Raw genomic sequence first — 16,036 nt, 5'->3', positions numbered from 1 at the left:
GAACACTGGAGATACATGTTCTTTAGTCTAGAACCCTCTCTCTGTAATGTCAACAGCTCTGCTCCACCAGACCCAGGTCAGAACACTGGAGATACATGTTCTTTAGTCGAGAACCCTCTCTCTGTAATGTCAACAGCTCTGCTCCACCGGACCCAGGTCAGAACACTGCATCTAGTCTAGAAGCCTCTCCAACAGTGTAGAACCCCTTATGGCATGTCTGGTCTCAGATGAGGTCCATACTTCCCCTCTAGCATCACAAACTGATTCAGAACCGAGACACTCTCTCGTCAGTCAGTGACTTGAATCAATCAATTAACTACCAGGTAGAAAATTAGACCAGCAGTCAAACTTGATGCTCATATTTCAGTAGTTCTATTATGGAACAAGTCCTCTGGGAGTCTAGCTAACAGAGCAGTATCATACAGAACTCTCAGGTAGTCAGACTAACAGGGCAGTGTCATACAGAACTCTCTGGGAGTCTAGCTAACAGAGCAGTGTCATACAGAACTCTCAGGTAGTCAGACTAACAGGGCAGTGTCATACAGAACTCTCTGGGAGTCTAGCTAACAGAGCAGTATCATACAGAACTCTCTGGGAGTCTAGCTAACAGAGCAGTGTCATACAGAACTCTCTGGGAGTCTAGCTAACAGAGCAGTGTCATACAGAACTCTCTGGGAGTCTAGCTAACAGAGTAGTGTCATACAGAACTCTCTGGGAGTCTAGCTAATAGGGCAGTGCCATACAGAACTCTCAGGTAGTCAGACTAACAGGGCAGTGTCATACAGAACTCTCTGGGAGTCTAGCTAACAGAGTAGTGTCATACAGAACTCTCTGGGAGTCTAGCTAACAGAGTAGTGTCATACAGAACTCTCAGGTAGTCAGACTAACAGGGCAGTGTCATACAGAACTCTCTGGGAGTCTAGCTAACAGAGCAGTATCATACAGAACTCTCTGGGAGTCTAGCTAACAGGGCAGTATCATACAGAACTATCTGGGAGCCTGACTAACAGGGCAGTGTCATACAGAACTCTCTGGGAGTCTAGCTAACAGAGTAGTGTCATACAGACCTCTCTGGGAGTCTAGCTAACAGAGCAGTGTCATACAGAACTCTCTGGGAGTCTAGCTAACAGAGCAGTGTCATACAGAACTCTCTGGGAGTCTAGCTAACAGAGTAGTGTCATACAGAACTCTCTGGGAGTCTAGCTAATAGGGCAGTGCCATACAGAACTCTCAGGTAGTCAGACTAACAGGGCAGTGTCATACAGAACTCTCTGGGAGTCTAGCTAACAGAGTAGTGTCATACAGACCTCTCTGGGAGTCTAGCTAACAGAGCAGTATCATACAGAACTCTCTGGGAGTCTAGCTAACAGAGCAGTGTCATACAGAACTGTCTGGGAGTCTAGCTAACAGAGCAGTGTCATACAGAACTCTCTGGGAGTCTAGCTAACAGAGCAGTGTCATACAGAACTCTCTGAGAGTCTAGCTAACAGAGCAGTGTCATACAGAACTCTCTGGGAGTCTAGCTAACAGAGCAGTGTCATACAGAACTCTCTAGGAGTCGAGCTAATAGAGCAGTGTCATACAGAACTCTCTGGGAGTCTAGCTAACAGAGCAGTGTCATACAGAACTCTCTGGGAGTCTAGCTAACAGGGCAGTGTCATACAGAACTCTCTGGGAGTCTAGCGAACAGAGTAGTGTCATACAGAACTTTCTGGGTGTCCGACTAACAGGGCAGTGTCATACAGAACTCTCTGGGAGTCTGACAATCTGGGCAGTGTCATACAGAACTTTCTGGGAGTCCGACTAACAGTGCAGTGTCATACAGAACTCTCTGGGAGTCTAGCTAACAGGGCAGTATCATACAGAACTCTCTGGGAGTCCGACTAACAGGGCAGTGTCATACATAACTCCCTGAGAGTCTAGCTAACAGGGCAGTATCATACAGAACTCTCTGGGAGTCTAGCTAACAGGGCAGTGTCATACAGAACTCTCTGGGCATCTGACAATCTGGGCAGTGTCATACAGAACTCTCTGGGAGTCTAGCTAACAGAGCAGTGTCATACAGAACTCTCTGGGAGTCTAGCTAACAGAGCAGTGTCATACAGAACTCTCTGGGAGTCTAGCTAACAAAGCAGTGTCATACAGAACTCTCTGGGAGTCTAGCTAATAGAGCAGTGTCATACAGAAGTCTCTGGGAGTCTAGCTAACAGAGCAGTGTCATACAGAACTCTCTGGGAGTCTAGCTAACAGGGCAGTATCATACAGAACTCTCTGGGAGTCTAGCTAACAGAGCAGTGTCATACAGAACTCTCTGGGAGTCTAGCTAACAGAGCAGTGTCATACAGAACTCTCTGGGAGTCTAGCTAACAGAGCAGTGTCATACAGAACTCTCTAGGAGTCTAGCTAATAGAGCAGTGTCATACAGAACTCTCTGGGAGTCTAGCTAACAGAGCAGTGTCATACAGAACTCTCTGGGAGTCTAGCTAACAGGGCAGTGTCATACAGAACTCTCTGGGCATCTGACAATCTGGGCAGTGTCATACAGAACTCTCTGGGAGTCTAGCTAACAGAGCAGTGTCATACAGAACTCTCTGGGAGTCTAGCTAACAGAGCAGTGTCATACAGAACTCTCTGGGTGTCCGACTAACAGGGCAGTGTCATACAGAACTCTCTGGGAGTCTGACAATCTGGGCAGTGTCATACAGAACTTTCTGGGAGTCCGACTAACAGTGCAGTGTCATACAGAACTCTCTGGGAGTCTAGCTAACAGGGCAGTGTCATACAGAACTCTCTGGGCATCTGACAATCTGGGCAGTGTCATACAGAACTCTCTGGGAGTCTAGCTAACAGAGCAGTGTCATACAGAACTCTCTGGGAGTCTAGCTAACAGAGCAGTGTCATACAGAACTCTCTGGGAGTCTAGCTAACAGGGCAGTGTCATACAGAACTCTCTGGGAGTCTAGCTAATAGAGCAGTGTCATACAGAACTCTCTGGGAGTCTAGCTAACAGGGCAGTATCATACAGAACTCTCTGGGAGTCTAGCTAACAGGGCAGTATCATACAGAACTCTCTGGGAGTCTAGCTAACAGGGCAGTATCATACAGAACTCTCTGGGAGTCTAGCTAACAGAGCAGTGTCATACAGAACTCTCTGGGAGTCTGACTAACGGAGCAGTGTCATACAGAACTCTCTGGGAGTCTAGCTAACAGAGCAGTGTCATACAGAACTCTCTGGGAGTCTAGCTAACAGAGTAGTGTCATACAGAACTCTCTGGGAGTCTTGCTAACAGAGCAGTGTCATACAGAATTCTCTGGGAGTCTAGCTAACAGGGCAGTATCATACAGAACTCTCTGGGAGTCTAGCTAACAGGGCAGTGTCATACAGAACTCTCTGGGCATCTGACAATCTGGGCAGTGTCATACAGAACTCTCTGGGAGTCTAGCTAACAGAGCAGTGTCATACAGAACTCTCTGGGAGTCTAGCGAACAGAGTAGTGTCATACAGAACTTTCTGGGTGTCCGACTAACAGGGCAGTGTCATACAGAACTCTCTGGGAGTCTGACAATCTGGGCAGTGTCATACAGAACTTTCTGGGAGTCCGACTAACAGTGCAGTGTCATACAGAACTCTCTGGGAGTCTAGCTAACAGGGCAGTATCATACAGAACTCTCTGGGAGTCCGACTAACAGGGCAGTGTCATACAGAACTCTCTGAGAGTCTAGCTAACAGGGCAGTATCATACAGAACTCTCTGGGAGTCTAGCTAACAGGGCAGTGTCATATCGAACTCTCTGGGCATCTGACAATCTGGGCAGTGTCATACAGAACTCTCTGTGAGTCTAGCTAACTGAGCAGTGTCATACAGAACTCTCTGGGAGTCTAGCTAACAGAGCAGTGTCATACAGAACTCTCTGGGAGTCTAGCTAACAGGGCAGTGTCATACAGAACTCTCTGGGAGTCTAGCTAACAGAGCAGTGTCATACAGAACTCTCTGGGAGTCTAGCTAACAGGGCAGTATCATACAGAACTCTCTGGGAGTCTAGCTAACAGGGCAGTATCATACAGAACTCTCTGGGAGTTTAGCTAACAGGGCAGTATCATACAGAACTCTCTGGGAGTCTAGCTAACAGAGCAGTGTCATACAGAACTCTCTGGGAGTCTAGCTAACAGAGCAGTGTCATACAGAACTCTCTGGGAGTCTAGCTAACAGAGCAGTGTCATACAGAACTCTCTGGGAGTCTAGCTAACAGGGCAGTATCATACAGAACTCTCTGGGAGTCTAGCTAACAGGGCAGTGTCATACAGAACTCTCTGGGAGTCTAGCTAACAGGGCAGTATCATACAGAACTCTCTGGGAGTCTGACTAACAGAGCAGTGTCATACAGAACTCTCTGGGAGTCTAGCTAACAGGGCAGTGTCATACAGAACTCTCTGGGAGTCTAGCTAACAGAGTAGTGTCATACAGAACTCTCTGGGAGTCTAGCTAACAGAGCAGTGTCATACAGAACTCTCTGGGAGTCTAGCTAACAGAGCAGTGTCATACAGAATTCTCTGGGAGTCTAGCTAACAGGGCAGTATCATACAGAACTCTCTGGGAGTCTAGCTAACAGGGCAGTGTCATACAGAACTCTCTGGGAGTCTAGCTAACAGGGCAGTATCATACAGAACTCTCTGGGAGTCTGACTAACAGAGCAGTGTCATACAGAACTCTCTGGGAGTCTAGCTAACTGGGCAGTGTCATACAGAACTCTCTGGGAGTCTAGCTAACAGAGTAGTGTCATACAGAACTCTCTGGGAGTCTAGCTAACAGAGCAGTGTCATACAGAACTCTCTGGGAGTCTAGCTAACAGAGTAGTGTCATGCAGAACTCTCTGGGAGTCTAGCTAACAGAGCAGTGTCATACAGAACTCTCTGGGAGTCTAGCGAACAGAGCAGTGTCATACAGAACTCTCTGGGAGTCTAGCGAACAGAGTAGTGTCATACAGAACTCTCTGGGAGTCTAGCTAACAGAGTAGTGTCATACAGAACTCTCTGGGAGTCTAGCTAACAGAGTAGTGTCATACAGAACTCTCTGGGAGTCTAGCTAACAGAGTAGTGTCATACAGAACTCTCTGGGAGTCTAGCTAACAGAGTAGTGTCATACAGAACTCTCTGGGAGTCTAGCTAACAGAGTAGTGTCATACAGAACTCTCTGGGAGTCTAGCTAACAGAGCAGTGTCATACAGAACTCTCTGGGAGTCTAGCGAACAGAGTAGTGTCATACAGAACTCTCTGGGAGTCTAGCTAACAGAGTAGTGTCATGCAGAACTCTCTGGGAGTCTAGCTAACAGAGCAGTGTCATACAGAACTCTCTGGGAGTCTAGCGAACAGAGTAGTGTCATACAGAACTCTGATTCCCCGTGGTGGCTGTTGGTGGGTTTTATATCAAAATCATCTTGTGTTTCTGCTTTTCCGTCTTACCTGTATGACTCTGTGTGTGTTTACTGTTTAGCTGTTGAGCCTACGAGGGAGTGGAACGGTGTGATTCTGCTGGTGGCTGTCCCCCTGCTGCCGCTGCTCATCCTGTCTGTGGGTGTGTGTGGCCTGGTGTTGTGGCTCCGCTCCAGATCACAGCACCACAGGCTTGGCTACAGCAAGGACCATGACGTCACCATGCTCAAGGTCCCCAGTGGGGCAGATCCCACCTATGGGGTAAGAATGGAATTGAATGTAATTGTATTGATACACAAGAGGACATTTAGATGTCACAGAATCACTACCAAGATCACTGCCCCTTTAACAATAATATTGGTACTTATTGTATATAATGAAATTGCTACATGACAACTAGAGTGGCAGGTGACTGTGATCCTTGATGTGTGTGACTCTCTCTGTGTCTGCAGGATGTCTTTGATGAGTTCTGTACCTCAGGCAGTGGGACTGGACTGCCATACCTGGTACAGAGGACCATGGCTCGACAGATCTCTCTGGTCGAGTGCATCGGTAAAATACTCTTCTTCATTCTCACTCCCTCCTTTATGTCTTTCAGTGCCTTACTCAAACTCACTCGTTCATGTACCAAAATGTTATGGAGTTCATGTACCAACATGTTATGGAGTTTATGTACCAATATGTTATGTAGTTTATGTAACAATATGTTATGGAGTTTATGTACCAAAATGTTATGGAGTTCATGTACCAATATGTTATGGAGTTTATGTATCAATATGTTATGGAGTTTATGTACCAATATGTTATGGAGTTTATGTACCAATATGTTATGGAGTTTATGTACCAATATGTTATGGAGTTCATGTACCAATATGTTATGGAGTTTATGTACCCTTTGGGTTCATTTCCAGTCTTACTAGTGTGATGACATCCTTACACCAACCCACTCCATCTCTGATGTGTGCCTGTTCCTCTGTCCCTCTCTACCCAGGTAAGGGCAGGTATGGAGAGGTGTGGAGAGGCACCTGGATGGGAGAGAGTGTTGCAGTGAAGATCTTCTCTTCCAGGGATGAGCAGTCTTGGTTCAGGGAGACAGAGATTTACAACACTGTACAGCTCAGACATGACAACATCCTGGGTGAGTCAGCATAATCCTGTTAGTTCACTTTTAAAATAATTCCTCAATTTCTACCAATTCCCCTGGAATCAAACTAGTGTTTTTTTTCTTTCAATGACTTCTGGTACACTTGATTTAGCTTGCCTGGCCTGGTCTGACGATCACAATACCTTCTGTCTTCTCTCCCCCAGGCTTCATAGCATCTGACATGACGTCTCAGAACTCCACTACTCAGCTGTGGCTGATCACCCACTTCCACCAGCTGGGTAGTCTCTACGACTTCCTCCAGTACAGCAGCGTGGACCCAGAGGGCTGCCTAAGGATGTGCCTGTCTGTAGCCTGTGGTCTGGTCCACCTTCACACAGAGATACTCAGCTGCCAGGGCAAACCCGCCATCGCCCACCGAGACCTGAAGAGCCGAAACATCCTGGTCAAGATGAACGGACAGTGCTGCATCGCTGACCTGGGTGAGAGGAGGATGAGGTGGGAGGAAAGGAGAGGGCTGAAGGAGAGAGGGATAGAGAGGAGAGGGCTGAAAGAGAGAGGGCAGAAGGAGAGGGCTGAAGGAGAGGGCTGAAGGAGAGAGGGCTGAAGTAGAGAGGGCTAGAGGAGAGAAGGCTGAAGGAGAGAAGAATGAAGGAGAGAGAGCTGAAGGAGATAGGGCTGGAGGAGAGAGGCTAGAGGAGAGAGGCTGGAGGAGAGAGGCTGGGGGAAGGAGGCCTGGAGGAGAGAGGGCTAGAGGAGAGAGGGCTGAAGGAGAGAGAGCTAGAGGAGAGAGGGCTGGAGGAGAGAGGGCTGGAGGAGAGAGGGCTGGAGAAGAGAGGCTGGGGGAAGGAGGCCTGGAGGAGAGAGGGCTAGAGGAGAGAGGGCTGGAGGAGAGAGGGCTGAAGGAGAGAGGGCTGAAGGAGAGAGGGCTGGAGGAGAGAGGCTGGGGGAAGGAGGCCTGGAGGAGAGAGGGCTAGAGGAGAGAGGGCTGAAGGAGAGAGAGCTAGAGGAGAGAGGGCTGGAGGAGAGAGGGCTGGAGGAGAGAGGGCTGGAGGAGAGAGGGCTGGAGGAGAGAGGGCTGAAGGAGAGAGGGCTGAAGGAGAGAGGGCTGGAGGAGAGAGGACTAGAGGAGAGAGGGTTGAAGGAGAGAGGGCTGGAGGAGAGAGGGCTAGAGGAGAGAGGGCTGAAGGAGAGAGGGCTGGAGGAGAGAGGACTAGAGGAGAGAGGGTTGAAGGAGAGAGGGCTGAAGGAGAGAGGGCTGGAGGAGAGAGGGCTGAAGGAGAGAGGGCTGGAGGAGAGAGGACTAGAGGAGAGAGGGTTGAAGGAGAGAGGGCTAGAGGAGAGAGGGCTGGAGGAGAGAGGGCTGAAGGAGAGAGGGCTGAAGGAGAGAGGGCTGAAGGAGAGAGGCTGAAGGAGAGGGGACTAGAGGAGAACTAAAATCTGTTATTATAGCGCAAATTCAAAATGTTTTCTCCCCAGTGAACATGACCCTGTTCTGTCTCCAGGTCTGGCTGTGATGCATTCCCAGACCAGTGACTATCTGGATGTGGGGAACAACCCCAGAGTGGGAACCAAACGTTACATGGCCCCGGAGGTCCTGGACGAGAGCATCCGCATGGACATCTTTGAGTCGTACAAGCAGACAGACATCTGGGCCCTGGGCCTAGTCCTCTGGGAGATTTCCAGAAGAACCATAGTAAATGGTAACACACACACATGCACACACACACACACACACACACGCAACTATGAGGTCAACAAAAATGCTCTGTCATCTTTAATTGGAACATGAACTGTGGTCCAGTTGGTAAGAGTGTAGTGCTGGTAACGTTAAGGTCATGTGTTCAATTCCCGCAGGGATCACATAAACGTGTGCTGTACTCTCTGTATAAAAGCTTCTGTCTGAATGCATATGAAGCCATTCTAACCAAAGGGACCTGGGGTGTGTTTCTCATGATTGAAAAATTGAATACACTTACCCACATACTGGACCACAACATCCAGTCAAGCATACAGTGGGGCAAAAAAGTATTTAGTCAGCCACCAATTGTGCAAGTTCTCCCAGTTAAAAAGATGAGAGAGGCCTGTAATTTTCATCATAGGTACACTTCAACTATGACAGACAAAATGAGAAGAAAAAAAATCCTGAAAATCACATTGTAGGATTTTTTATGAATTTATTTGCAAATTATGGTGGAAAATAAGTATTTGGTCAATAACAAAAGTTTATCTCAATACTTTGTTATATACACTTTGTTGGCAATGACACAGGTCAAACGTTTTCTGTAAGTCTTCACAAGGTTTTCACACACTGTTGATGGTATTTTGGCCCATTCCTCCATGCAGATCTCCTCTAGAGCAGTGATGTTTTGGGGCTGTCGCTGGGCAACACGGACTTTCAACTCCCTCCAAAGATTTTCTATGGGGTTGAGATCTGGAGTCTTACGAAGCCACTCCTTCGTTGCCCGGGCTGTGTGTTTGGGATCATTGTCATGCTGAAAGACCCAGCCACGTTTCATCTTCAATGCCCTTGCTGATGGAAGGAGGTTTTCACTCAAAATCTCACGATACATGGCCCCATTCATTCTTTCCTTTACATGGATCAGTCGTCCTGGTCCCTTTGCAGAAAAACAGCCCCAACGCATGATGTTTCTACCCCCATGCTTCACAGTAGGTATGGTGTTCTTTGGATGCAACTCAGCATTCTTTGTCCTCCAAACACGACGAGTTGAGTTTTTACCAAAAAGTTATATTTTGGTTTCATCTGACCATATGACATTCTCCCAATCCTCTTCTGGATCATCCAAATGCTCTCTAGCAAACTTCAGACGGGCCTGGACATGTACTGGCTTAAGCAGTGGGACACGTCTGGCACTGCAGGATTTGAGTCCCTGGCGGCATAGTGTGTTACTTAGGCTTTGTTACTTTGGTCCCAGCTCTCTGCAGGTCATTCACTAGGTCCCCCCGTGTGCTTCTGGGATTTTTGCTCACCGTTCTTGTGATCATTTTGACCCCACGGGGTGAGATCTTGCGTGGAGCCCCAGATCGAGGGAGATTATCAGTGGTCTTGTATGTCTTCCATTTCCTAATAATTGCTCCCACAGTTGATTTCTTCAAACCAAGCTGCTTACCTATTGCAGATTCAGTCTTCCCAGCCTGGTGCAGGTCTACAATTTTGTTTCTGGTGTCGTTTGACAGCTCTTTGGTCTTGGCCATAGTGGAGTTTGGAGTGTGACTTTTTGAGTTTGTGGACAGGTGTCTTTTATACTGATAACAAGTTCAAACAGGTGCCATTAATAAAGGTAATGAGTGGAGGACAGAGGAGCCTCTTAAAGAAGAAGGTACAGGTCTGTGAGAGCCAGAAATCTTGCTTGTTTGTAGGTGACCAAATACTTATTTTCCACCATAATTTGCAAATAAATTCATTAAAATGTGATTTTCTGGATATTTTTCTTCTCATTTTGTCTGTCATAGTTGAAGTGTACCTATGATGAAAATTACAGGCCTCTCTCATCTTTTTAAGTGGGAGAACTTGCACAATAGGGAATAGGTCAGTACTACAGTGGGGCAAAAAAGTATTTAGACAGCCACCAAGGCTGACTAAATACTTTTTTGCCCCACTGTAGTACTGAGAGTAGAATTTCAATTGTCTAAATACTAGTGCACCAGGACTATTGGACCTCTAGAACGTGTAGGCTCCGTCCCAAATGGAACCCTATTCCCTATGTAGTGCACTGCTTTTGACCCCTTTGGGTCTTGGCCAAAAGTAGTGCACTATATAGGGAAGAGGATGCCATTAGGGATGCAGTTGAGCAGTGTAGGAAGTTCTATCTGGCAGTCTGTGTCTGTCTCTATCCTCTCCCATGATTAACCCTCTAGTAATTATAAACACTCTTATCTGGTGTCAGCACCCTTCCACCTCACATAGTCCAGATGCTCTCGCTCTCTCTCTCTGTCTCTCTCTCTCTCTCTCTCTCTCTCTCTGTCTCTCTCAACGTCTCTCTCTGTCTCTCTCTCTCTCTCTCTGTCTCTCTCTCTCTCTGTCTCTCTCTGTCTCTCTCTCTCTCTCTCTCTGTCTCTCTCTCTCTCTGTCTCTCTCTCTCTGTCTCTCTCTCGCTCTCTCTCTCTGTCTCTCTCTCTCTGTCTCTCTCTCTCTCTCTCTCTCTGTCTCTCTCTCTCTCTATCTCTGTCTCTCTCTCTCTCTCTCTCTCTGTCTCTCTCTCTGTCTCTCGCTCTCTCTCTCTCGCTCTCTCTCTCTGTCTCTCTCTCTCTCTGTCTCTCTCTCTCTCTCTCTCTGTCTCTCTCTCTCTCTGTCTCTCTCTCTCTCTGTCTCTCTCTCTGTCTCTCTCTCTCTGTCTATCTCTGTCTCTCTCTCTCTCTCTCTGTCTCTCTCTCTCTGTCTCTCTCTCTCTCGCTCTCTCTCTCTGTCTCTCTCTCTCTCTGTCTCTCTCTGTCTCTCTCTCTCTCTCTGTCTCTCTCTCTCTCTCTCTCTCTCTCTCTGTCTCTCTCGCTCTCTCTCTCTCTCTCTCTCTCTCTCTCTCTCTCTCTCTGTCTCTCTCTCTCTCGCTCTCTCTCTCTGTCTCTCCCTCTCTCTCTGTCTCTCTCTCTCTGTCTCTCTCTCTCCCTCTCGCTGTCTCTCTCTCTCTCTCTGTCTCTCTCTCTCTGTCTCTCTCTCTCTCTCTGTCTCTCTTTCACACACATGTATACACACAAACACATGCATACACACACATGCATACACGCATACATACACACAAACGGACACGGTTGCACACACACACATACACACACAACCAGAACACAATCACAATACACTCTCTCTCCAGGGATTCTGTATCTCAGCTCTTTTTAGTTCAACATATAGCCCAACACTCCTACTCTCCACTATCTGAAGTTCAGAGTACTGTTTCAGTCCTGTGTGAAGTAAAATATGAATACCGTATGTGTATGAAGCCAACATATACAGTTGAAGTCGGAAGTTTACATACACTTAGGTTGGAGTCATTAAAACTCGTTTTTCAACCACTCCACAAATTTCTTGTTAACAAACTATAGTTTTGGCAAGTCGGTTAGGACATCTACTTTGTGCATGACACAAGTAATTTTTCCAACAATTGTTTACAGACAGATTATTTCACTTATAATTCACTGTATCACAATTCCAGTGGGTCAGAAGTTTACATACACTAAGTTGACTGTGCCTTTAAACAGCTTGGAAAATTCCAGAAAATTATGTCATGGCTTTAGAAGCTTCTGATAGGCTAATTGACATCATTTGAGTCAATTGGAGGTGTACCTGTGGATGTATTTCATGACACTACAGACATCATGACACTACAGACACTGTGACACTACAGACACCATGGCACCATAACACCATGACACTATAGACAACATGTCTGTAGTGTCATGGTTTCTGTAGTGCCATGGTGTCTGTAGTGTCATGGTGTCTGTAGTGCCATGATGCCTGTAGTGTCATGGTGTCTGTAGTGTCATGTTGTCTGTAGTGTCATGTTGTCTGTAGTGTCATGGTGTCTGTATTGTCATGGTGTCTGCAGTGTCATTGTGTCTGTAGTGTCATTGTGTCTGTAGTGTCATTGTGTCTGTAGTGTCATGTTGTCTGTAGTGTCATGGTGTCTGTATTGTCATGGTGTCTGCAGTGTCATTGTGTCTGTTGTGTCATGGTGTCTCTAGTGTCATGGTGTCTGTAGTGCATGGTGTCCAATGTCACGGTGTCTGTAGTGTCATGGTGTCTGTAGTTCATGGTGTCTGTTGTGTCGTGGTGTCTGTGGTGTCTGTAGTGTTGTGGTGTCTGTGGTGCCGTGGTGTCTGTGGTGACGTGCCTGTAGTGTCATGGTGTCTGTCGTTTTGTTGTGTCTATAGTTCATGGTGTCGGTGGTGTCTCTTGTGTCATGGTGTCTGTCATGTCGAGGTGTTTGTAGTGTCATATTGTCTGTAGAGTCATGGTGTCTAGTGTCTGTGGTGGCATGGTGTCTGTAGTGTCATGGTGTCGGTAGTTTTATGTTGTCTGTAGTGTCATGTTGTCTGTAGTGTTGTGGTGTCTGTAGTGCATGGTGTCCAATGTCACGGTGTCTGTAGTGTAATGGTGTCTGTAGTTCATGGTGTCTGTAGTGTTGTGGTGTCTGTGGTGTCTGTGGTGCCGTGGTGTCTGTAGTTCATGGTGTCGGTGGTGTCTCTTGTGTCATGGTGTCTGTCATGTCGAGGTGTTTGTAGTGTCATATTGTCTGTAGAGTCATGGTGTCTAGTGTCTGTGGTGGCATGGTGTCTGTAGTGTCATGGTGTCGGTAGTTTTATGTTGTCTGTAGTGTCATGTTGTCTGTAGTGTTGTGGTGTCTGTAGTGTCGTGGTGTCTGTAGTGTTGTGGTGTCTGTAGTGTTGTGGTGTCTAGTGATGGTGTCTGTGGGGTCATAGTGTCATGGTGTCTAGGGTCACGGTGTCTGTAGTGTTGTGGTGTCTGTAGTGTCATGGCGTCTGTAGTGGCATGGTGTCTGTAGTTTCGTGGTGTCTGTAGTGGCATGGTGTCTGTAGTTCCGTGGTGTCTGTAGTTCATGGTGTCTGTAGTGGCATGGTGTCTGTAGTTTCGTGGTGTCTGTAGTTCATGGTGTCTGTAGTGCCATGGTGGCTGTGATGTCTGTAGTGTCGTGATGTCTGTAGTGTCATGTTGTCTTTAGTGTCATGGTGTCTGTAGTGTCATGGTGTCTGTAGTGTCATTGTGTCTGTAGTGTCATGGTGTCTGTAATGTCATGGTGTCTGCAGTGTCATGGTGTCTGTAGTGTCATGATGTCTATAGTGTCATGGTGTTATGGTGCCATGGTGTCTGTAGTGTCGCGGTGTCTGTAGTGTCACAGTGTCTGTAGTGTCATGATGTCTGTGGTGTTATGGTGTCATGATTGCTGTAGTGTCATGGTGTCTGTTGTTTTATGGTGTCAGTCATGTCACGATATCGTTTGTGTCTGTTGTGTAATGGTTTCGGTAATGCTTTGGTGCCTGTAGTGTCATAAAGTCTGTAGTGTCATAAAGTCTGTAGTGTCATGGTGTCTGTACTGTCATGGTGTCTATAGTGTCATGGTGTCTGTAGTGCATGGTGTCCAATGTCACGGTGTCTGTAATGTTGTGGTGTATGTAATGTCATGGTGCATGTAGTGTCATGGTGTCAGTAGTGTCATGGTGTCGGTAGTGTTGTGGTGCCTGTAGTGTCATGGTGTATGTAGTGTCATGGTGTATGTAGTGTCATGGTGTATGTAGTGTCATGGTGTATGTAGTGTCATGGTGTCGGTAGTGTCATGCTGTATGTAGTGTCATGGTGTCGGTAGTGTCATGGTGTATGTAGTGTCATGGTGTCTGTAGTGTCATGGTGTCTGTAGTGTCATGGTGTATGTAGTGTCATGGTGTCGGTAGTGTCATGGTGTATGTAGTGTCATGGTGTTGGTAGTGTCATGGTGTCGGTTGTGTCATGGTGTCGGTAGTGTCGTGGTGTCGGTAGTGTCGTGGTGTCGGTAGTGTTGTGGTGTCGGTGGTGTCATGGTGTATGTAGTGTCATGGTGTCGGTAGTGTCATGGTGTCGGTAGTGTCATGGTGTATGTAGTGTCATGGTGTATGTAGTGTCATGGTGTCGGTAGTGTCATGGTGTATGTAGTGTCATGGTGTCGGTAGTGTCATGCTGTATGTAGTGTCATGGTGTCGGTAGTGTCATGGTGGATGTAGTGTCATGGTGTATGTAGTGTCATGGTGTATGTAGTGTCATGGTGTATGTAGTGTCATGGTGTCGGTAGTGTCATGGTGTCGGTAGTGTCATGGTGTATGTAGTGTCATGGTGTCGGTAGTGTCATGGTGTCGGTAGTGTCATGGTGTGTGTAGTGTCATGGTGTCGGTAGTGTCATGGTGTCGGTAGTGTCATGGTGTATGTAGTGTCATGGTGTCGGTAGTGTCATGGTGTCGGTAGTGTCATGGTGTTTGTAGTGTCATGGTGTATGTAGTGTCATGGTTTATGTAGTGTCATGGTGTCGGTATTGTCATGGTGTCGGTAGTGTCATGGTGTATGTAGTGTCATGGTGTATGTAGTGTCATGGTGTCGGTAGTGTCATGGTGTCGGTAGTGTCATGGTGTCTGTAGTGTCATGGTGTATGTAGTGTCATGGTGTCGGTAGTGTCATGGTGTATGTAGTGTCATGGTGTCTGTAGTGTCATGGTGTATGTAGTGTCATGGTGTATGTAGTGTCATGGTGTCGGTAGTGTCATGGTGTATGTAGTGTCATGGTGTATGTAGTGTCATGGTGTCGGTAGTGTCATGGTGTATGTAGTGTCATGGTGTATGTAGTGTCATGGTGTCGGTAGTGTCATGGTGTTGGTAGTGTCATGGTGTCTGTAGTGTCATGGTGTATGTAGTGTCATGGTGTCGGTAGTGTCATGGTGTATGTAGTGTCATGGTGTATGTAGTGTCATGGTGTCGGTAGTGTCATGGTGTTGGTAGTGTCATGGTGTCTGTAGTGTCATGGTGTATATGGTGTCGGTAGTGTCATGGTGTCTGTAGTGTCATGGTGTATGTAGTGTCATGGTGTCGGTAGTGTCATGGTGTCAGTGTATGTGTGCATGGTGTATGTAGTGTCATGGTGTCGGTAGTGTCATGGTGTCGGTAGTGTCATGGTGTCTGTAGTGTCATGGTGTCGGTGAGGTAGTGTCATGGTGTATGTAGTGTCATGGTGTCTGTAGTTCATGGTGGCTGTAGTGTTGTGGTGTCGGTAGTGTGTGGTGTCGGTGGTGTCGTGGTCGTCTGTAGTGTCATGGTGTCGGTGGGTCGTGTCATGGTGTCGGTAGTGTCATGGTGTTTGTAGTGTCATGGTGTCTGTAGTGTCATGGTGTCTAGTGTAGTGTCATGGTGTCTGTAGTGTCATGGTGTATGTAGTGTCATGGTGTCTGTAGTGTCATGGTGTCTGTAGTGTCATGGTGTATGTAGTGTCATGGTGTCTGTAGTGTCATGGTGTCTGTAGTGTCATGGTGTCTGGTAGTGTCATGGTGTATGTAGTGTCATGGTGTCGGTAGTGTCATGGTGTCGGTAGTGTCATGGTGTCTGTAGTGTCATGGTGTATGTAGTGTCATGGTGTCTGTAGTGTCATGGTGTCTGTAGTGTCATGGTGTCTGTAGTGTCATGGTGTCTGTAGTGTCATGGTGTCGGTAGTGTCATGGTGTCTGTAGTGTCATGGTGTCTGTAGTGTCATGGTGTCTGTAGTGTCATGGTGTCTGTAGTGTCATGGTGTCTGTAGTGGCATGGTGTCTGTAGTGTCATGGTGTCTGTAGTTCATGGTGTCTGTAGTGTCATGGTGTCTGTGATGTCTGTAGTGTCGTGGTGTCTGTAGTGTCATGGTGTCTGTAGTGTCATGGTGTCTGTAGTGTCATGGTGTCTGTAGTGTCATTGTGTCTGTAGTGTCATGGTGTCTGTAATGTCATGGTGTCTGCAGTGTCATGGTGTCTGTAGTGTCATGATGTC

General features: G+C 47.2%; 1 protein-coding gene across 3 annotated transcripts in view; it reads left to right on the top strand.

The window, feature by feature from the left end:
- LOC106592282 (activin receptor type-1-like) overlaps positions 1-16,036 on the top strand; it is a 45,350-nt gene that overhangs the window by 20,245 nt on the left and 9,069 nt on the right. For all 3 annotated transcript variants that reach the window (XM_082962197.1, XM_082962198.1, XM_082962199.1), the window contains 5 exons: positions 5,492-5,691; positions 5,883-5,982; positions 6,422-6,568; positions 6,739-7,014; positions 8,038-8,235. In XM_082962197.1, coding sequence (XP_082818323.1) covers positions 5,492-5,691; positions 5,883-5,982; positions 6,422-6,568; positions 6,739-7,014; positions 8,038-8,235 — 921 coding nt within the window. The remainder of the gene's footprint in view (positions 1-5,491; positions 5,692-5,882; positions 5,983-6,421; positions 6,569-6,738; positions 7,015-8,037; positions 8,236-16,036) is intronic.

This window comes from Salmo salar, chromosome 15, assembly GCF_965601325.2.
Source record: "Salmo salar chromosome 15, fSalSal1, whole genome shotgun sequence".
Classification (NCBI taxonomy): Eukaryota; Metazoa; Chordata; class Actinopteri; order Salmoniformes; family Salmonidae; genus Salmo; species Salmo salar.
The sequence above is the reverse complement of the archived record's forward strand: the minus strand, read 5'-3'. Positions and strand labels throughout refer to the sequence as shown.